The sequence below is a fragment of the Aegilops tauschii genome, chromosome 4 (genome assembly GCF_002575655.3).
Source record: "Aegilops tauschii subsp. strangulata cultivar AL8/78 chromosome 4, Aet v6.0, whole genome shotgun sequence".
In the NCBI taxonomy this organism is placed as follows: domain Eukaryota; kingdom Viridiplantae; phylum Streptophyta; class Magnoliopsida; order Poales; family Poaceae; genus Aegilops; species Aegilops tauschii.
In genome coordinates, this window is record NC_053038.3 from 372,400,353 (window position 1) to 372,422,774 (window position 22,422).

A 22,422-nucleotide genomic window follows, 5' to 3' on the forward strand; every position below is an offset into this window, starting at 1 on the left:
ACAAGTAAAATATTTGTGACCGTCGTGTCATCTCAACCGAGTGCTTCCTGAGGTAAGCTCTCAGAGTTGCTTAACTCGCCACGTTGCAACCCATCCCGGTCATGACAGACTCAGCAAAGCACTGGCCAAACAGAAAAATGATATGCTCAACTGTAAACAACGCGGCCCAGCAAAGTGTCGCCCTCAGCTGAGCTGGTTCAGATTGGCACCTGCGTGTGACCTGCATCCATCATCACAGCAAGCCAGGGGCAACCAAATGAAACTAGCATTAGAAGCACCAACCAGATAAGGGCAAGGGGAGGAAAGACCCCTGCCGGTGACATGCCAGCACATTTCTATCATGATGACTCGCATCTGCGTCGTCTTAATGGCGGTTCATACTACCTGATTAATGTCCAAATTATGGCAATGTAAGAAATAACAATGTCAAGCTACACACAAAAGCGGTTTCACGGTCACCGGACATAAACCACATCAACACATCAACACATGAATGATGCAAGACTGCAGATAAATGTTGTCTGTCATAGACGACACCAAAGTTTTCACTTCACTCTTTGCGATTCGCCGAGAGCCCAAGACAAGCTTCCTTTCTCCAACAAGTTGGAAGATAAATCATGGAGGGAGGCCACCACAGGTCCGGCCATATTTTTCGCAACAGGAATACTTCACTTGTTCCCATCCTCAACACTTTGATTTTCAGCCGCACCTTTAGGTTTTTCTTCTCGAAACTTAATACGGTTCCTCTTTGCACTTCTGAGATTTTCTACCATCTCATGATCCCTGCAAAGATTTTGCACCTGTCACAAACTCTGAAAGTAGAACAGACAGAGGACACAGAGAATGACAAAAGGACGACGGCAAAAGCTACCTGCAATAGAACACAGTCCCACCCGCAGTCTCCCATATCCTCTGTATTTCACCTTCACCGCCATAGATTTTCCTACAATACAAGCACAAAGGGTCAACAAAACAAGATACATCAAAGCAGACAATATCAACACGAGCTATCCGGTACATAAATCACACCTTGGCAAGCACTTCCGATGAAATGCTTTGGGGCAGCGCCTGCATAGCACCAAGTCCATTTCCCACGTTCCCCTTCCCTTTGATTTTCCTCTTGTTTTATTACCCTCCGACGTTGCATGTTTTTTCCTGCACGTTTCTTTTCCCTTTGTTTTTCCTGTTGTTTTGTTACCCTTTGATGTTGCATGTTTTTTCTTGCACGAGTAGCATTCATGCATAGGGCATGAATCCCCTGGCAAATTATTGATGTCCAGTGGAAGACATTCAGGGTGGTAAAAGCGCTTACAGCCCCTTTTATTGCACTGTATGATGACCTGACAAAAATGCAAACAAAAAGTTGGAGAATTAAAGGAATCTGATCTATCCTGACGAGCAACTGCATATGCAAAAAGATCTTGAATATTTTAGAGCCTATATGCAATCAAAATCAAGTATCATTAGTAGTTGTTCCCTTGGCTCCTACATCTACAGAATCACAATACTTTAGCTTCAAAGAACTCTACTGTTTTTTCTCATTATTCTCAATGACATAGAGAATTAAGAAATCAGCAAATCAAGTAACAGTTCCATCACAAACAGAATATAATATATCTCAGAAAATACAAAGTACAAATACATGTTTTTTCAGACACACCTGTCCGCCTCCTCCTTGGTCTGAAGATCCCAACTCTCCGCAAACAAAGCACTGGTGCTTCTTAGACTCACAATTTTCGCACAGAAACTCAGGTAGTTCCGATATAATATGATATGCATGAAAAGTTAGATGCCAATACCGGACATACTGAAACAAGAATAAAACTGAATAATTTGGTAAAGAATTAGCACCAGTTGTTCTTCACTCAGACCAAGAGTGTCGCAATGAGAAGCTTCACCAGTAGGTTTGGTTGGGTGGAATGACCTCCCACAGTCACCATCACAACTACAATGAATTAAGTTAAGAATATGTGTCAACCCTTCTCCAGTCAGGGAGCACGCAGGCCCCGCTGGATACAAAACTTCTTTTGAGAACAATAGCCTTGCAGAGTTCATGCAACGCAAGCTACAATGTTATGCAATCAGGCTACTCAAATAGTATACAGAATGACGAATGGCAATCTAGAGCCGCGATGGCAACTCTGAACGTGGAGGAAATATTTAGGGGCTGTTTGGTTTTTGACAGAGCCAGACCCGCCAACGGAGGGCACGCCAATAATTGGCGAGCGATTTCGGCGCCCGAGCTTCACCAAAAAGTTGGCGCAGATATACACTAGTAGCGCTGCAGTGGGCTGGGCGAGCCAAAATATCGGCACTCATCCAAACGACCTCACCAGCCTGGTCAACGACCAATATTTTGGACGGGCGGCTGTGGGCAGCAATCCAAACAGCCCCTTACACATGACATGAGCAAATAGCTCCATTCAAAATAAATGAACTACAATAATCAATCATTTTACATGATACCGAAAAAACACTAATTTTCTTTTCAACTGATCTATGTATTTTTATGTGAATAGTGGCATATAACTCTCCAAAATACCATAGATTAACCTCAGAAGAACAAAAAATAAAAGATACCCTACATTATGAAAAAGATTAGACAAATAGAGTATGCCTACCATATCAAGTCGCCACCCTCATCACAAATAGCACAAATATAATCATCCTGCACAAGCATGTCATTTTAGTTATACATATTGAAACAAGAAGAATTGTAGTGGTACAAGTATGAAACAAAACAAAAATCTGAGCGGCTAAACTAAACAAATCAACATTGCCGTCAATATCTTTCAAAATCTAGTATGTACTGAACCTTTCCTTTTGAAATTGTTTCATTCGAATAATAATCAGTTAACATTTACTCATGCAAAGTTTGAACTGAGATGATACATTACAATGTAAGTTTAGGGAAACACAAGGGAAAAGGCAGAAGATTATCTTTCTAGCATGTACCCAATAAATTCATAATCTATAATGTGAAAGAGCTATTTACAAGAAGAGGTATTTTTACCACAAAACCCATCCTCACACTATAGTCCTCCATGGCAGCTTTGGTTCCTGCTTAGAACAAAGGAATAAAGACGAGAAAATTGGAATTTATATGAACGACATAAAATTGCAAACTATAAGAAAACTAAAGTGTTGATGTTTGGATCATGGTAGAAAACACAGTAGCAAAGGATAGACAATTTTGGAGAGAGAGAGTGGGTGCGTAATAATCTTGTTGTACAGAGACTAAAGCGAAAAGAGTTAATAAAAAGAAGAGGGTGTCCAGGGGGAGACACACGACAGAAAATTCCTCCAAATCTTAATATGGTCGGAGCTAGGCATTACGAGAGAGGCAGCCTGAGGTGAGGGGGGGGGGGGGGGGGGGTGTCCAGCTGCGTGTGGAGGTGGAGAACTGCTGCTGTGCGGCTCGTGCAGCTGGCATGGCTACTGGGATCGAGCCCAGCTGGTGGGGAGACGGCTGGCGGCACAACCGGCTGTGCAGGATTTGAATGCTGCTCACGGTGGTGATCTAGGGGAGGAAGACGACAGCTGCGGGGTGGAAAAGAAAGGGGGTGGAGAAAGGAGTCTCGTTGCTGCTGAGCAGCTGGGAGTTCTTGTTTTGTGTTCAGCAGAAATGCGTATCGTTGGGGCTGACGCTGAGGCTGTAAGGAAGGCAGCACAAGATAAGCAAGAGAAGGAGGGTCAGGGTGAATCCACACTGGTTACAAAAGGCGATATAAGAAGTTTGCTGCAGAATCTTATGGCAATGGGGATAATGGGTTCAAAAGCACCACTGGGAACACGCAAGTTTGAAGCTAGAGCTCATGCCAAATGAACTGACGTTAGAAGAGAGCAAGAACTATCTGAGTTGGTCAAGGAGGGCAAAGGTAACCTTGAGTGCAAAGAGCGTAGAGCACTTTGTGCAGGAAGTATTCATAGAACCTGCGGATAAAACAAGTGCTGATTGCGAGTGTGGAACACCACCAACCCTGTGGTTGCAGCAATGGTTGATGAACTCCGTTTCTCCATCTTGCTAGGATGATAGAAGCAATTGCAAATGCAGCAGCGATTTGGAAGAAACTGAGTAATATGTACTCTGGGGCTGGCAGTGTGATGATGATGGAGGTCCAGAGTAAGGTGGACGAACTCAAGCAAGGGGAGAAAATGGTCCAAGAGTACGCCAGCAAACTGCAGCAACTATGGTCTGATTTGGACCACTATGATCCATTGCAACTGACATGTTCCAGTGATATTGAGGCCGGTGAGGCTTGGCAGCAACGTAGAAGGGTTACACACGGTTCGGACTTTTGGTTGCGTTGGCTAGTGCATGAAGCTTAACATGGTATCAGGGCCTAAGGTCTTGAGTTCAAGTCATGTCTTTCGCAATTTATCCAAAAAGTGTTGCTGCCCCCCTCTGTGTCCACGTATAGGCCTCTTGAGCCTATGTTCCTACAGCGGAAACCTCACACATCATGCTCACGGGTGAACAGGCAGCACAATGGATGAGATAGAGCGTCAAGTGACTGCAATGATCAAGTCTGGAGTTGTAAATGCTAGTATGAGCCCATTTGCGTCTCCTGTCCTCCTCGTCAAAAAGAAAGACGATACTTGGCATTTCTGCATAGACTACAGGCGCTCAACTCTGTAATAGTGGTGGACGAATTACTCGATGAGCTCGCAGGCACCAGGTTTTTCTTTGAAACCTAGATCTTTGTGCAGGCTATCATCAGATTCGAATGCGCCCTGAAGATGAACCAAAGACAGCTTTCAAAACGCACCACAGGCATTTTCAATTCCGTGTGATGCCCTTCGGTCTTGCGAATGTGCCAGCAACGTTGGGCATCATGAACTCAGTCTTTTCTTGCGAATGTACCAGCAACGTTCTAGGGCGTCACGAACTCAGTCTTCGCTGCTTTCCCTCGCAAATTTGTGATAGTGTTCTTGGATGACATCCTGGTGTACATCCCATCATGGGAAACTCATCTGGAACACCTACGCCTTGTGCCCGAGCAGCTCCGTGCAAACAAGTTCTTTGCAAAACTGTCCAAGTGCTCCATCGGGGCATCATTCAGTATCTTGTCCATATTATTTCAGACAATGGTGTGGCTACGGATCCGGAGGAAACAGCCATAATGAAGAAATGGCCCATATCCACCAATGCTACAGAACTGCGAAGGTCTCTCAGATTAACAGGGTACTATCACAAGTTTGTCCAGAATTATGGCATCATCACGAAACCCCTGACACATCTGCTGACTGACCCGTACCCCAGTCTTGGCCTTGCCAAATTTCAAGCTGCCATTCGCCATTGAAACAGAAGCTTGCGCAACAGGGGTGGGCGCCGAGCTGATGCAGAATGGGTACCCCATCGCTTATAAATTATCCATCTACGAGAAGAAATTTCTCGCAGTAATTATGACTGCGATAAGTGGAGGCAATGTTTACAAAGAGGGCCATTCCGTTTGTCATCTATACAGATCATAAGAGCTTGTGTAGTCTGACTGAACAGCAGATAGGTTCAGATCTTCAGCGCAAAGCCATGGCAAAACATGTGGGCCTGCAGTTCAGTTTCAAATACAAATGAGGGGTGGACAATAGTGCCGTGGATTCGTTGTCAAGAGTGGGACATTTGTTTATCCTGGATGGCCTCTCAACTTGTCGCCCAGATTGGCTACAGGAAGTGTTATTGCCATACGACAATGACCAGGACAGTACTGAATTGCTGCAAGAATTGACTGTGAAATCTTCCAATGATCGTTGGTTCAGTTTGGAACAGAGTATCATCAAGTACAAAGGGATTCTGATGATTGGTGCTAATTTAGCTCTGCAGACCAAGCTGATTGCATCACTAAAATGACAGCGCAGTTGGTGGCCACTCAGGCACCAATGCAACCTATCAACAAGTTCGTAGGCTATTCTACTGGCCGGGTCTGAACTGGCAGTTGAAATTTTTGTCAAGCAATGACAGACTTGTCAACAATCAAAGCATGAGCACACTAAGCCAGCTGGCCTGCTACAACCACTGCCACCACCAAAGGAACTTGGCAAGACCTCACGATGGATTTTATTGAAGGTCTGCCAATGTCAGATGGCTACAATGTCATACTGGTCGTCATGGACCGCCTGACAAAGTACGCGCATTTCATTCCGTTAAAGCATCCCTTCACTGCTGCATCTGTTGCCAAAACCTTCCTGGAGATGGTGGTTCGTTTGCACGGTGTGCCATTATCCATTGTCTGACCGTGATCGCATCTTCACCAGTAATTTTTGGAGGGCTCTGCTCACAGCCGTTGGCAGCAAACTGAACTACATTTCTCCGTACCACCCGCAGACAGATGGACAAAGTGAATGGGTGAATCAATGCGTGGAACATTACTTACATTGCGCTGTGCAAGATCGTCGAAAACACTGGCATTGTTGGCTAGCAATGGCCGAGTTTTGGTACAACTCTTGTTACCACTCTGCCATTGGGCGTTCACCATTCAAGGCACTATATGGGGCGGAACCAAATTTTGGAGCATTGCAAATATTACCGTTGCAGAGGACTCATCAGCGCATGAACTGGTGATGGATGAGCAGGACCATACTGAGTTGCTCCGATAACATCTTCAGGCATACGCTGACAAGAACAGGACTGACCGCGAATTCTCCGAGGGTGACCAGGTGCTCCTAAAACTGCAACCTTATGCACAGAAATCTGTGGTTAATCGTCCATGCCCTAAGCTCTCCTTCAAGCTCTTTGGTGCCTACAGATTGTGCAACACATTAGCGCTGCGGCATACGAATTGGAACTTCCTGAGGCGGCCCAGGTGCATCCTGTATTCCACGTCTCCCAACTGAAGCCTTTTACACCGAACTACACTCCGGTTTTCACTGATCTGTCAGCTCACCTGCAGGTTCCTTCCTCGGGCTCTACTCCGTTCGCCATCCTTCAACGCAGGTTGGTTAGAAAGGAAATTCTGGTACAATGGTCACATTTGCCAGCAGATTGCTCTACCTGGGAGGATTACTACACCCTCAAGCAACGGTTTCCAGAGGCACCAATTTGGGATGATGATCTTGCTCAAGCGGGGGCTAGTGTCACGCCTACACCACCTATGCATGCAGAGATGACAGTGACGAAGGCGGACCAAGAGATACCAGTCCAGGATGTCGAAGACAACTGGGATACAGAATCGAAGGGGACCACCTGCCAGATAGATGAACTACAGGAGTCCAGTGTGGACTGGGTGTATGGACCAGAGGTCCCGCTGTGAGTGTGCGCGTGAGTTATTTGGGCTGAGTCGCTGTCCCTGTATGCCTATGACTGAAACTCTCACCTGCTCTCTGTTTTCTCGCTTGTTCTCTGTTCTTCTCATCCCTTGCTGCAATTTATCCTGCCAATCTGTGATTTCCCCTTCCTCTCTTAGTGGGATATCACACTCAGGCTGATCACTTCAGTAATTATGCCAACTATGTCCAAATGGGCAAACTTCCCCCAAATCATAATACACAATTACTAGAAAAAAAATGCCATGTATGGCAGCACCGCAACGGGAATGTACAGAACTAACATGGAAGTAATTAAACAAAAATGCATACCTGCCATCAGAGATATCGGGCTAAAGGGGCGGACGGAGGGGAGAGAAGACGGCGAGGTAGGAAGAGACACGCAGTTGGATGGAGACGGGAGAGAGAGAGAGGTACGGGAAGGGATTGCGGCGGAAGGGGTAACCCTAGGACCAGGGCTTGGTCCTTGTATATCGGAGGCTGTCAGGTGTCACACCTATTCATTCAGTTATCCGGTGGCTAGGAGGCAACACCAGGAAAGGATCCAACGGCTCGCGGTGCTCGCCTTATTTTCACCGAGTCACTAGTGTTTAAGTTACTGTATCGCTTCACTAGTTGTCATGGCTATATAAGAGCCAGATGAGCCCCTGCGTGGGTATGCTATTACCATTTTGACCAAAACACTTTATACTTTACAGCTATACTGCTACAGTACACTTGGAGAATTCCTCTCGGCTTGGCTGATTCGATCCCCAATTCCTCTCAAACCCTAGTCCTTACCCTGATCTACTTTCCCAATCCCATCCAGGGCGTGACAAATCGGTATCATGAGCCAGGCGTTTCCTCGGCGGCGAGATCGCGCGGTGACAAGCTGATTTTTTTCCCCTTCTCCCACCCTGGTTTCCGGCGGCGGCGGTGATTGTGGACGTTGGGGCGGTTTTTGGGGGGGCGTTGGAGGTGGTGCTTGGTGGCGTTGGAGGCGGTCGAAATTCGACGGCAGCTCGTGAGGCGGAACTGGTTGCCGGGACACACTGTCTAGGTGGTGAAATCCCAGGTTCACGTACGGGTGGTGTTGTAGGGTGGCGTTCGTGTTGGCGGCGGCAGGATCTGTCCATGTGGTTCAGGTTGCTGACGTGTGCGGTCGTAAAATTCCTCTCCACTCTGGCCAGTCATGGGGCGTTCGAAGCAAAGCGTGGATGAGACGGATCTGGCAGAACTGCTGCATCTCAAGGAGGATGTTGCGGCCAATCGGGAAGAGACCACAGGGTTGCGAGAGGAGGTGGATTTGCTGCGGAAGGACATCCAGGCTACCAACTTCAAGCAGGATCCGATGACAAAGGTGATTTCCGGGGTGCAAGCAGCAGTAGCAGCACTTGGAGGACAGCTCACAATGATCACAGAAGTGCTCAAAACTCTCAGCGCAGCAGCCCCATCCACATCAGTGGTTCCTCCTTCAACAGCACACGCCCAAGAGCCACATCAGGAAAAATCCCCAGAAGTTGAGGAAATTCAGAAGGAAGGGGGGGACGAACAGCAGCGTCCTCTCGCTGAAGAACTTAAGAGGAGATTATTCATGGAGCAAGAGAAAACTAGTCCGTTTGCACTGTTAACAGGCAACGAACTGCCTCCTATCCAGACTGACAGACGATCAGCTCCACCGGGGCTTTGGACCGCTACAATTTCGAGATAGACCCTCTGTTCAGGGCTCACCAATAGCGCCCACAAGGACTACTAGGACGCCTGCTTTCAATCAAATACAGCAGCAAGGGAACCGTCTCCGGTGGGAAGACTTCCCGAAGCATTTGAAAGCGATATGCGAGCTCAGTTCCTCAAATCCATGACCAAGAACCCTAGGATGGAATTCCCTCAGTTCGATGGCACTAATCCAGCAGGGTAGATTAGGCAAGCAGAAAAGTACTTTCAAATGGCTGGGGCACCTCCAGAATATAAGATATCATTAGCACAGATGTACTTTGTGGGGAGAGCTGATGTCTGGTTAAGGAGAGCGGGCATTTTGAAGAAGCAGTATACCTGGGGCCAGTTCTGTGCTGAAATTCTGCACCGTTTTTCTGCTTCCAGTACCTATGATCTTGTGGAAAGATTCAATGCTTTCAAGCAAAATAGTCTCTCTATTGCTGAATATACAGATCAGTTTGAAGATCTAATGGCTCAGGTGCAGGAGGATAATCCAAATTTAACAGAAATGTGGTTTGTAAAGTGTTATGTGAATGGAATGAGAGCAACAACTAAGTTTCTGTTAAGGCCACTGAGACCTGAAACTTTAACTGATGCATATTGGTTGGCTGTTGATATTGAACAGGCTACTCCAGCCAGGAAACCTTATCCTCTGACATCTGGTACACAAAGACATACAACTCCATATTATAAACAGCCAGGTGCAATTGTGGATGAAGGAGCCGAAGCAACACAACCAATGGTCATACAGAGAGCTAGAGAACCTGGTAAGTGTTGGCGATGTGGGGACAGTTGGTTTCATGGACATAAATGCAAACAGGCCCCTGTTATTAATTTGTTAACGGGAGAAGACCCCACTGAATTACCAACTACAGAAGAACCAGAAGAAATGACTGAAATAGATCAGCCAGAGCAACCAAATGCTGAGGAGAACTGTATGCAAATTTCTTTGCAGGCCATGAGCACTGCCAGAGTAAGCACATTATCTGTGCTGGTCCAGATTGGGGGCAAGCAAGCAGTTGCGCTAGTGGATTCTGGGAGCAATTCAACATTTCTGAACTTGAAATTTACACTGACCACAAACTGCACTATATTGAAAGATAAATCTAGAGCTGTGACAGTAGCAGGTGGGGGTATATTGTGGTCTGGTGCTTATGTCCCCACTAAATTCCAAATCGGCAAAGAACAGTTTGCACATCCTTTCAGGATTTTAGATTTACCAGGGTATGACATGGTCATTGGTCTGGCAAAGTAGCCCTGTGGCCTTTGATAATGACAACAAGCAAATCCTTATGAAGAAGAATGGGCAACAAATTACTGTTCCTGCTTGTAACTCCTTTGCTGCTGCAACCGAGATCCCTGGTGCTGAGTTAGCTTCTATGGTCACTGCTGGAACTTCTGGTTATGCACTATTCCTGATCGGGGATATTTCTTTTTCCAAACCTCAGGCACATGTCACCCTCCTGAAGTAGAACAATTAATTGCACAGCATCCCGAAGTTTTTGCAGAACCTGAGGGACTTCCTCCAGTTAGAAGTTGTGACCACAAGATCAATCCTCAGCCCAATGCTGCTCCACCAAACATTAGGCAATACAGAATCCCTCATAAGCACAGAGATGAAGTGGATAAACAGGTCCATCAGCTGTTGAAATCCAAGGTTATCAGGCCTAGTCAGGGCCCTTATGCTTCTCCAGTTATTATTGTTCCTAAAAAAGATGCTACTTGGAGACTTTGCACTGATTCTAGGGATTTGAATTCCATAACTATCAAGGACAAATTTCCCATACCTGTCATTGAGGACCTCCTGGATGAATTAAATGGAGCAAAGTTTTTCACAAAACTGGATTTAAGATCAGGCTATCATCAAATTAGGATGAATGAGGAAGATGTGCCCAAAACTGCTTTCAGAATACACTTTGGCCATTTTGAATATCTGGTTATGCCCTTTGGATTGTACAATGCACTAGCACATTTCAGGCACTGATGAATGCAATTTTTGGCAAGTACTTGAGGAAATTTATATTGGTTTTCTTTGATGATATCTTGCTGTTTAGCACAAGTCTGGAAGAACACTTAGAACACTTGGGAATAGTGTTTAAACTGCTTGAGGAGCATCAGTTGTCAGTTAAAATGTCCAGGTGCTTGTTTGCTGTTCCTCAGGTAGATAATTTGGGTCATATCATAAATGAGCAGGGGCTTTCCACATACCCTGAGAAAGTAAGTGCAGTTACTGAGTGGCCTACTCCAACTTCTCTAACACAGTTAAGAAGTTTCTTGGGATTGTGTGGCTACTATAGAAGATCTGTTCAAAATTTTGGGTTAATTGCAAGGCCACTTCATGAAATGCTCAAACAGGGAAATTTCAAATGGACAAATGTGCAAGACATAGCTGTTCAACAGCTTAAGCAAGCAATGGCCACAGCTCCAGTTTTAGCCCTCCCTGATTTCACTTCTCCTGGAGTGCGGAACGGCTAGTCCGGCATGGCCTGTAGCACCACACCCGCTGTCCCCTCTGCGATCAGGCCCTAGAAACCATGCGGCACCTACCCCTGGAGTGCCCCTTCGCCCAACACACTTGGCATGAGATCCTCGCTTGGCTGAGGATGACAGTCGCTGCCCCAAACCAGGAGGACGCGCTCATGCACTGGTGGCTGAGCGCAAAACAGAACACACCAAAGCAGCTGCGCAAGGGCCTGGGTTCCATTACCCTACTCACGCCCTGGATGATCTGGAAGCATCGAAAGGATTGCATCTTCGAAGGTGTCCAGCCCTCCGTCCAGACCCTTGTTGACAAGATCAAGACCGAGGCGACGCTCTGGGCTAGAGCAGGTGCACGGGGACTTCGAGTGATACTGCCAGCAACCTGGGATGTTCATTGATTGTAACTTTTTTTTCTGTGCTCCTGCCTCTTAGGAGATTGTAAGTTGTAACCAAACTCTATCCTTTCAATGAAATGAAACGCAAAGTCTTTGCATTTTCTTGAAGAAAAGGAAAGATTTCACTTCTCCTTTTGTACTAGAAACAGATGCCCTTGGGCAGGGTGTAGGAACTGTGCTTATGCAGAAGGGCAGACCATTGGCATATTATAGTTCTGTACTATGCCCAAAGAATTGTCTCTTATCAACATATGAGAAAGAGGCCCTGGCAATCATTGAAGCTTTAAAAAAATGGAGACACTATTTAATTGGACACAAGTTGATTATCAAGACTGACCACCAGAGTTTGAAGTTTATGGCAGATCAAAGGGTTTCTGGTAACATTGAACAGAAGCTTATGCTCAAACTGTTAGAATTTGATCTCCAGATAGAGTAAAAGAAGGGAAAAGAAAACACAGTAGCTGATGCTTTGTCCAGAAAACATTCTCTGATGGCAATTTCCTTGGTTACTCCTAAGTGGACAGAGGAAATGGAAAAATCCTATGAGGAAGACACTGTTTGTAAGAAACTAATGGAAGAATTATTAGTGCTGCCTACTCATGAAGCAAATAATAATTCCTTCGAAGGTGGGATTATCAGACATAAAGGGGGAAGGTTTATGTGGGCAGTGATCAAGCTCTCAAGATGAGGTTGCTGACAGCATTACATTCATCTGCTTTGGGAGATCATAGTGGCATGAAAGCTACTTATAGCAGGACGAAAAACTTCTTTTATTGGCCAGGCATGAAAAAAGAAATTGAGCAATTTGTGACCGAGTGTCCTGTCTGTCAGAAAAACAAGGGAGAGCACTGTCATTCTCCAGGGCTTTTGGATCCTCTCCATGTTCCTGACATGGCCTGGACACATCTGAGCATGGATTTTGTGGAGGGGCTTCCCAAATCTAATGGCAAAGAAATCATATTTGTGGTGGTGCGTGTTAAGCTTCATGCACTAGCCCACGCAATCCACATATACTGTAACACACCCTCTCACGTGTGACGGGGAAGACAAGTCAACACGTGCAACCGGAAGAGAGCGACGGCGCGCGAAACTCACGTATGACTCAAGAGGCCTATACGTGGACACAAAAGGGGAGCTACCAGCAATTTTTGGATAAATTGCGAAAGCCAGGACTTGAACTCAAGACCTTGGACCCTGATACCATGTTAAGCTTCATGCACTAGCCAACGCAATCAAAAGTCCGAACTGATGGAAAGGGGTAGTGCAATCCACATATACTGTAACAGTGGGCAGATTGATTAACTTTGCTCACTTCATCCCTATGGCCCATCCTTACACTGTGCAGTCTATAGCTGCAGCTTTTATAGATAATGTGATCAAGTTGCATGGGCCTCCCATTGCCATAGTCTCTGATAGGGATAAGATATTTACAAGCAAACTATGGAAAGAAATCTTTGAGGCAATGAAGGTGGACTTGAGATATAGTTCTGCCTATCACCCTCAATCAGATGGGCAAACAGAGAGAGTCGATCAGTGCATTGAACTATCGAAGGTGCATGGTTTCTGCAGAACCAAAGAAATGGGTACACTACTTACTTCTTTTCATTAAAAAAGGTCGAAGAGAGTTGCCCCGTTAATTAACGGAAAACCAGGCGAAAACCGGCACAACACGCCCGCAAAAACAAGGCACACAGGGCGACCTGGCAACCCACACAAGAACACGCACACGCCGCCGAGGAGAAGAGTGTCGTCGAGGTTGCAATCCGATGCCATCGTCATCACACCTCCGCAAGGGCGACTCCGACTCCACCATCGACGACCACCGATGTAGCCCCTACCGCAGACAACGCAGAGGCCTGAGCCGGCCAATGCCAAACAGTCCACTGCACGCACCGGCGACCAGGCAGCTCCGACTCTGTCAACGAGCATTGCAGGAGAAAAGGCGTTGGGCCTGCGCCGAGCCAGCGCCAGAACCGACCACCCGTCTCGTGTCATCGTCACCGCAAGGCGCCTCCTCAGCAGCTCCGACTTCAGAAGACAAGAGAGGCCCGGCGACCCCTCGATCACACCGGATGAGACCGACTACCAAAACACAGCAGCAAACCCGACTCCGCTCGAAGCCGCCATCGTTGCCACACAAGAAGCCGCGCAAAGCATCCACATCGCCGGACAGGCACCTGCCGACTGCAATGTCGCGAGCGTCTAGCCCATGAAGCGCGCAAACGGGATCCAAAGTTCTTCAAGACGACGCCCCAAAGAGGGAAGCGACGATGCCGACGCCATCGTCCGACCCAACCGGGTCTTAGGCTTTCACCCGAAGAACTGGATCCGAGGGTGTGCAAGGAGAGAACTCCTAGGCGGCGCCTCCAAGGAGGTGAGACGACGTCCATGGGCGCCGACGCCGTTGGCCGGTAAGAGCCCGGCAAGCTTTTGCCCGAAGCACCGCCCAACACCACAACCCCACGCATTGCACCTCCGCTAGCCCGCGCACCTCCCACGAAGCCATCGCGCCATGACCAAGCAAAAGCCACCACAAATCTCGCCGCCGGCCAGAAGTACCAGCGAGCCGAAACCGACCGAGCCCGGCCAGATCCGGCAGCCTCCCGAGTCAAGCCACCGACGAAGAGCCGCAGCCGGCGCGGCGCACATCACCAGACCAGGACCACCAGGCGAGGAGCACGGGCTGCCACCCCGAAGCTCCGGATCCGGCTGCACGAAGATGCCACCACAAGCAGCTGCCACCAGATCCACCCGAAGCTGCCACACGTGCTCCAGCTTCAGATCCACCCGACGCAGCCACCACCAGGACCAGACAGAGCGACCCGCCAAACAGCCGCACGAGCCGCCGTCCCGCCGGAAAAGATCGCCGTCGAGGTCGTCGGGGTTCTCCAGTTTTCGGCTGAGACTCTGGCTGATGCATTTCTGAACTCTGTCTACAAACTGCATGGTATGCCCCTCTCTGTTGTTTCTGATCGTGCTCGGATTTTTACAAGCAAGTTCTGGAGTGAGTTGTTCCAAAAATCTGGCATACTGCTTCGAATGAGTTCTGCTCGCCATCCCCAGTCCGACAGGCAAACTGAACGCGTCAATCAGCAAGTGGAGTGCTTCTTTTGCTGTTTTGTCAGTGGGCATCCGTCTCGTTGGGCAAAATGGATTCCACCGTGTGAATTCTGGTATAACACCAATTGGCACTCAGCTACGGGTAAAACACCATTTGAGATCATCTATGGGCATTGCCCGCGTCATTTTGGTCTGTCAGCTGATAATGCTTTCAGTCCACTGATCTGCAACAGTGGCCTATTGACCGCACTATGGTTATGGATTCAGTTAAACAACATCTGCTCCGTGCCCAACAACGAATGAAGATCCAGGCTGATAAACATCGTTCTGATCGTGACTTTGAAGTGAGCGACAAGGTATTCCTCAAGCTTCAACCCTACCTCCAGTCATCACTGGCACCAAGAGCAAACCATAAGCGCGTTGGTGAAGTGGCTTACCGATTGGACCTGCCGCCGGCAAGCAAAGTACACCCCGCGTTCCATGTGTCACTGCTCAGGAGGGTGCTTGCACCCGACTGTCAGGTACTATCTCAGCTTCCTTCACCTGACGATCAGTTCCAGTTTCCAGAGCAAGTTTTGCAGCAACGGGTGGTTCGTCGAGGCTCCGATTCAATCGTCCAAGTCCTAGTCAAATGGAATGCTTCGCCAAGTGGATATGGCAATGTGGGAAGACAAGATTACACTGCAGCAAAAGTTTCCCCGGGCACCGGCTTGGGGTCAAGCCGTGTCTAAGGGAGGAGGGATTGTCAGCGACCAGGGCAAGCGCCAAAAAGGAGTTCAAACAGAAGCACGGCCCAAGAGTCTCGGCTTGCTGGGCCGGAGTGGGCCTAAATCTGCGTATGTACTTATACCTGGGAATAGATAGGATTCGGCAGCGGCTGGCAAAACGGCTAGTGGGTGTGTGGTGTGCGTGACTTGTAAGCGAGGACCTCCCTCCTCCGAAATCCTCTGTAATTCGCATTTCGCCATGAATAGAGCTCGATCCGTGAACTAGTCCTCACAGACCTATTCCTGGACAACACCTGACTTCTCTACATCTGAAGCATATTCAGTTTTTATGGGCGAAGAGACCGTGTTACCATATGCAGCACCGATACGGATACGTGTAGATCATTATCAGGCCGATGCTGATACGTAAATTCGGCATGTTTAAAATGCACCAATGCGGTGGTACATTTTACTATTTCTTTAGTCATTAACAAATATGTGTGATTGCTAGGACAGCAGATTACCTTGCTGCCCTCTTTCCCTGATCATACCGAAGCAGCTCCAAACCTCCAAGTCGCCAACTTCTAATGCTGAATTGCTGATGCCCTATTCAAACTCCAAAAGTCCAAAAGGATAGAATGTTAATAAGCATACAATGTGAATACCGTTAAATTAATAATGAAGCAACACATCAGTACATCACCTTTGCAGGTTTGAAGCATTGATCTGGACCCCAAGCTCCATTTTCCATGTAGCAACAGCCAACAACAAACAAGTGTCAAACAGTGGTCAAACTTGCAAAAAAGTGCCGAGGCAGGGCAGCAACAAGACAACAATCGAACATTATGAAGTTCAATATTAGAGAATACATAGCACAGGTGGCAGTTCAGTATTTAGATAGCAGATAGCTTAAGTTTCTGAGGCATTACTAGCATTTGAGTGATTGGAAATCATGTTGCCAAAAGAAGCTTAAGGTTTTCTTCTTGCTGCTTTTACATTACAGGCTGAACACAAGAGAGAATGTTCAGAGGAAAAACTTTTCCTACCTGACTATTCGTGTGTTCTATGTGGAGCAAGCACAACTGAAACCAGAGATCACCTTTCCTTCCACTGCCAATTTGCCAATGAATGCTGGAAATATGTCTGGTGCCACAACTCTTGGTTTCCACATCACATTCAAGCCATCAAGCTTGCCTTATTTGGACGCTCGCAGTGACTGTATTTCAAAGGAGTGCTACCAAAGTCTTTATGGATGCAGAATGAAATTCAAAGAACTTGCCATGGTTATCCATAGGGCAAAAGGAAAAAGAACTTCACGACTTCCGTGCCTCAATTGCCAGCTCCACTGAATCTTCTTTCTTTACTATCTTAATGTACTTATGTAACATGCTTCACAGAAATACATAAATATACGCAGTAGGAATTCCTACTGCTGGTCATTAAAAAATCATAGCTATAAGGTTAATAGCATTGTCCAACAGAAAAATTGAAGATATACAATACTCCCTCTGTATCAAAATATAAGACATTTTTTGAGACTTACCTTGTATCAAAAAGCGTCTTATATTTTGATACAGAGGAGTAGAAAAGTTCAGTAGCTCAAATTACACACTTTCTATTGAAGGAACCCCTGCCGGCTGCCTCTACCTTGACGCCGCCAACTTCCCTGGGCAAGGTGCTCAAGCGCAACTCGTTCGGGAGGCAAAGGGGATTGTTCCTTCAACCTGTCCATTGCGGAACAAGAGAAGATGTGCAGGAACGATGCTGCACCCACACCCAAAGTGGGCAAGTCACACGAGGTCGCTCTTGCTGCTCAAAGATGGTTACACATAGTAGACAATGATTCTGCTGAGGTGGGTTGTAGTTGGTGCCGCATTGTCTCCTTGATGCGGATGAAGGCAGGGAGAGTAACTGTTATATTCTAAGTTGGGATTAGGTTTGTCCAGTGGACTGTTAATGCTTAGGGAATATTTGGTTCATAGCCACACCTAGCCAAACTTTGCACATGCTGACTTTGCTACGCTTTATCTACTAAACTATGACAAGTATAAACGGTGTTGATGGGTAGTCCTAAACTATGAGGAGGTATACCATACAAATGTATGATGACCACATCGACCTATGAATAACTAGGGTTCCTGGGGCCCCCGCACATAGCCACGATAGGTAGGTACTCCGAAGAGATTATAACAAGTGGGGTATGCTGCAAAGGAAGTGTCGCATGCCACAGTTGTAGCAGTACAAATAAAGTGTACCCTTCCGAACTGCCATACCTCTGGCAAACTTCGACAAGGTGTGGCTATGAAAACATGCCCTAAGCATCAACAGTGAGTGTTAGACCGTTGGACCCTGGAAATTTGGGTTGGCAATGCAGATTGGGCTAGCATATGAGATTGCAAGCTCTAAAGAACGTACCAAGAACACATGGGTGAAGTTCTCATTTTTTGTAGCCCACGTATACATATACATGCAGCATACCTACTAAATACCAGGTTCCACCACTGAAGCCAACTAGTCCACCCAGTTCAATTGATGAAGCCAGTTGGTGGTGGCTGGGTGACTGAAAAACCAGTGATCAATAAGACTGTCTCAATAAAAACGATTTTAAGTTCTCAATGTAGAGCAGCACCGGTTCTTCATAGAAGTCTTTCTTTGCAGCAGTAGCTTTGCATATCTTGAACATGCAAAATGCGAAGATCTTGAACGATATTTCTTGTACAGTTAGATAATTGAAGCATCTTTTCAGGAGAGATTACAACTGAAGGAGGAGCCTAGACCCCTCTTCTTAGTTGGGCCAATCCTACCACCTAATTCTCACTCTGACCAGATCTCTTTTCGATCTGAAAACTGTAGGGGAGGCCGGCGAGTCCCAGACAGTAAACTTGACCGGTTCTTGTGCACATAGTGAATTGCTGACTAGTTGGTAGTCCTATGTGGCAAGGTTTAACACCCTATCAACCTGTTAATAGTCAAAATCAGACCATTATGAGGGCCTGATTTAAGAAATAAGATAGTTCAAGGATCGAACTCAACTAAGTATAAATAGTTATCAAACTCAACTAAGTATAAATAGTTATGCTAGATTGCACAAAAATATATTTGTATACAAGCCTATACAGGGGGGGGGGGGGGGGGGGGCTCTGTAATACAAAATTTTACCTGAAGAAAATCACTCATAAATAGTCCACTTTCTTTTTGTCATGAAGCATGCACCAGGCAAAGGATTTCTCTTTGAAACTAAATAATTGAAGCATTGCCATTCTTATGTAAGCGAGATATATGAGTTTTGGTTGACTTCTACCCCTTTCGTCGTTTTAGTATTCCATGCGTCTCTATTTACATCGCACCCTCGTCGCGATTAAACTTTGACCATCATTTTTTTAATCTATGATGTGCTGATTAAATATCATAAAAATTATACCACTGGAAATTACTCTTTAATATGGATTGAATTGTATAATTGTTGTAATACAGAGCCCAAGTTTTGCTAGTCAAATTAATGGTCAAAGTTGGACCTCGGAACATGTGTGCACCATGTAAATGGGGTCAGAGGAGTACACCTTAAGATGTACCTGAAACATAATCGAATTTATTAGACATGCACAAATATGGTAGTTAACTCCTATTATGAGTTTTATGGTTGACTTCTAACCCTTTCATAGTTTTAGTACATCTTGAGATGTACCTGGAATGGAATCGAATTTATTAGACATGCACATGTAATAAAGTTAAGCACAAACACATTTTAATTAAGAAACAAGTTGAACAGAACTTAGTTTACATGGCATGTGCTTGTCAGTGAACAAAGATCTAATTCTTAGTGTGTGAAGTGAAGTCCGGTACATTTGGTGCCACATGAGCACATGCATGTACCAAACACCATCTTGTGAAGATACCTTAGATATTTTGTGAAGATGATTTGGAGACAAAATTATAGTAAGATTAATATCAAATGCACCCAACTGTCATGTTCTCGACATGTACATGGACATAAGAGTCCAAAATAAATGTAGGAGACAGAAGAAACTCATAAAAAGCGGTTACTTAAAGCTAAAAAGTTACAGCATTAACTCTCCCATTTTACAATTTATTTTACCATCTTATTTAAATAATGCATATAACTCAAACTAAGTGATTCATATAATGACTCCTGTCTAAACTAGATGTCTTGCAGATACATGAAAATTCAGTTTCCCAAGTTCATATGCTCATGTTAATCTTTTCAAAAAGAAAAATTAATATGTTTTTTTGCCGGACATGGTGCAAAGTGCAATATTACTGAGCAGAACATGGTGCAGAGTGAAAACTCTTGCATAACCTAGTATAGTGACACAAGTTGCAAACTACTTGGTGTAAGGTGCTATTTGCTCTGAAGTTGCATCAGTAGCAAAGTAAAGGCTCTGCAATGTTGTGTTCATGGAGCTAGAATGGAATTTATGTTAATGAGATGAAGAGAATAACATGTATGAAAGAAATGTTGTAGCCAATTCATTTTTTCCTCCCAAGTTCTAAAAGCAAAAGCAACAGTGGGAAAAGTGAATTGCAGTCTTGATTACATCAATGGATAGCTACCATGAGATGAAAATTGTCACGGTGAAACAGATGGAGTACATTCAAAATCAAAACATTTAGGTACGAAACTAGAGGTGGGAGGACTAAGCTGGATGAACGCAGGAAGAGATCCTCTGTGTGGCTTCCAGCTGCTTCATCTGCATCCCAACAAGACAATTAACCACTGCATCAGGTTCATACACGCATTAGAGAGAAGCAGGTAGAGAGGAGGGGCTCTGCCTGTATCTGCCTCCACCTATTGGAACAATCTTCCGGATTCCAGCTTCTGAAATTCCCGTCCCTGGTAAACGCACGACAGCACAAGCAACAAGTAGACAAGATTAGCTGAATAACACGTGTCCATGAGTGCGCTGACGCCAGTGGGCTCTCGTCGAGGGCGCGGTCGCGCAATGCGCCGAACACCTTGCGGACGCGGTGGACATGCCAACGCCCACCGCCCGGCTGCATCGCGACTGAGGAAAACGGAGCCGAGATCTCCTCGGCGACCTCGTCTCGCGGTTCCTCGCATATGCAGCTGACGGCGAGGAGGCGGGAGATGTATGATGTGGCCAGACAGGGGAGGCCGCCGGCGGTCTGGGACGGTGGGAGCACGACGAGAAGCCTCGCTAGCCCAACCAGCCCGCGGTGGCAATGGAACGGTCGCCGAAGGCCTGTAAGGTGCATACCGTACGCGGGGTGCCCGGCGCCTGACGCAGATGGGGCCGCGGCGCACGGTGACGGCGGCGGCGGAGGCACGAGCGAACTTGGGCCTAGCTAGCTGCTGGACCGGAAGTCCGCGGCCCTTTTGACGATACGGAACGCTGACAAGACACCGAGGCGCACGGCTCGAGCTCCTCGCCCCCTCCTCCACGAATTCCTCACGCCTGACGAGCGACCGGGATCCGGGAAGACCACTGGCTGCTCGTCGTCCGCCTCCGCTTGCCGTGCTCCTCCTACCAGCAGCATCCGGGAGGCGCCTAAGTTCCGACTAAGATCAGCGTCACTGTAATGTTCAGTGTTCATTCCCAGTTCAATTGTGAGAGTCAGGAACATTCTACGATCAGCACGGCCATTCACAAATTAGCAGAGAAGGTAATGAATTTACTCAGTTGCTGATGGAGTACAGAGCCAGTACAGACTGAAGAACAAACAACAAACCGGACTCAAAACACTGACACGAGAGACTCAAAACACTGACTGCAACATTGGACCATTCGCACGCACAGACGGCCGGACTCTTCTTGATTTTATTTCATCACGACGACCGGGGCGAGACTCCACGCCACTGCTCTGCACTCCACTTCATCGCTCTAGCCGGAGATCTGGATGGACTTGACCTCGGGCTTCTTGGCCTCCTCCTTGGGCACGGTGACGGTGAGCACGCCGTTCTCCATGGACGCCTTCACCTGCTCCGCCTTGGCGTTCTCCGGCAGCCGGAACCTGCGGAGGAACTTGCCGCTGCTGCGCTCCACGCGGTGCCAGGTGTCGGTCTTCTCCTCCTGCTCCTTGTTCCGCTCGCCGCTGATCTGGAGGATGTTGCCGTCCTCCACCTCCACCTTCACCTCCTCCTTCTTCAGCCCCGGCACGTCCGCCTTGAACACGTGCGCCTCGGGCGTCTCCTTCCAGTCGATGCGCGCGCCCGCGAAGGCCGCCGTGTCGGAGGAGGTGCGCGGGATGAGGCTGCCGCTGCTGTTGCTGCCGGAGCCGAAGGGGAAGCCGTCGAAGGGGTCGAAGAAGTCGAGGGAGAAGGGGTCGAACACGTTGCTGCGGCGGATCAGCGACATTGTCGGTGGGGATTCAAGCTGTTGGTGGAAGGAATCGACTGATTTGTTGGAATCGGAAGTGTGAGCTATTGATTTGGGAGGGATCGTTCTTTGATCGGTGCTTTGTTCGAACTTTCTTGGGTTTCTGCCGATCTGGACGGGGAAGAATTTATAGAGAGCTGGGGATGAACGGTGGAGAAGGAGAAAGCACTTCTGGAGAATTCTATCGTCTTCCCGTGAAGACTCGAGGTCACTGGATTGTGTTCGTTGGTTGGGCCGGGATTGGTTTGGTCCGGTGTCGTGCAGAAGACACGAGCAGCTTCTGGGCTCTGCAGTAGATTTGCGCTGCTCCTTTTTCTTTTTTCAGGAAAGATGCACTGGTCCTTATTTTAAAAACTGTGACTATTCTAATCTAGCTCATACACCGTTGGATTTTACACGAAGATTTGTAGGGAATTTTTTTGGTTAATCAAGTAGTGTAGGAGTTAGATGAGACTTTATTAGCTTGCA

The 22,422-nt window shown here is 47.0% G+C and overlaps 2 protein-coding genes across 6 annotated transcripts; both read right to left on the bottom strand.

Moving 5' to 3' along the window:
- Positions 1–332: 332 nt before the first annotated feature.
- LOC109757390 (protein ENHANCED DOWNY MILDEW 2) lies at positions 333–21,068 on the bottom strand. 5 transcript variants are annotated; one of them, XM_073496767.1, is made up of 11 exons: positions 20,390–21,068; positions 16,645–20,307; positions 16,302–16,336; positions 16,123–16,204; positions 3,014–3,060; positions 2,622–2,668; positions 1,852–1,945; positions 1,661–1,747; positions 1,030–1,340; positions 872–943; positions 333–783 (listed from the first exon to the last, which is right to left on the bottom strand). In XM_073496767.1, the coding sequence occupies exons 4-11, from the start codon at positions 16,145–16,147 to the stop codon at positions 669–671; spliced, it is 798 nt and encodes a 265-aa protein (XP_073352868.1). In that variant the 5' UTR covers positions 16,148–16,204; positions 16,302–16,336; positions 16,645–20,307; positions 20,390–21,068; the 3' UTR covers positions 333–668. The 5 variants fall into 5 exon arrangements, with proteins under 5 accessions (XP_073352868.1, XP_040243223.1, XP_020171801.1 ...); XM_040387289.3 differs by lacking the exons at positions 16,645–20,307; positions 20,390–21,068 and having other exon boundaries at positions 1,661–1,758; positions 16,302–16,600; XM_020316212.4 differs by lacking the exons at positions 16,645–20,307; positions 20,390–21,068 and having other exon boundaries at positions 16,302–16,364.
- A 161-nt stretch (positions 21,069–21,229) lies between these two features.
- On the bottom strand, positions 21,230–22,128 carry LOC109757388 (17.9 kDa class I heat shock protein). The gene has a single exon (XM_020316210.4). The coding sequence runs from the start codon at positions 21,931–21,933 to the stop codon at positions 21,460–21,462; it is 474 nt and encodes a 157-aa protein (XP_020171799.1). The 5' UTR covers positions 21,934–22,128; the 3' UTR covers positions 21,230–21,459.
- Between the last annotated feature and the right edge of the window lie 294 nt (positions 22,129–22,422).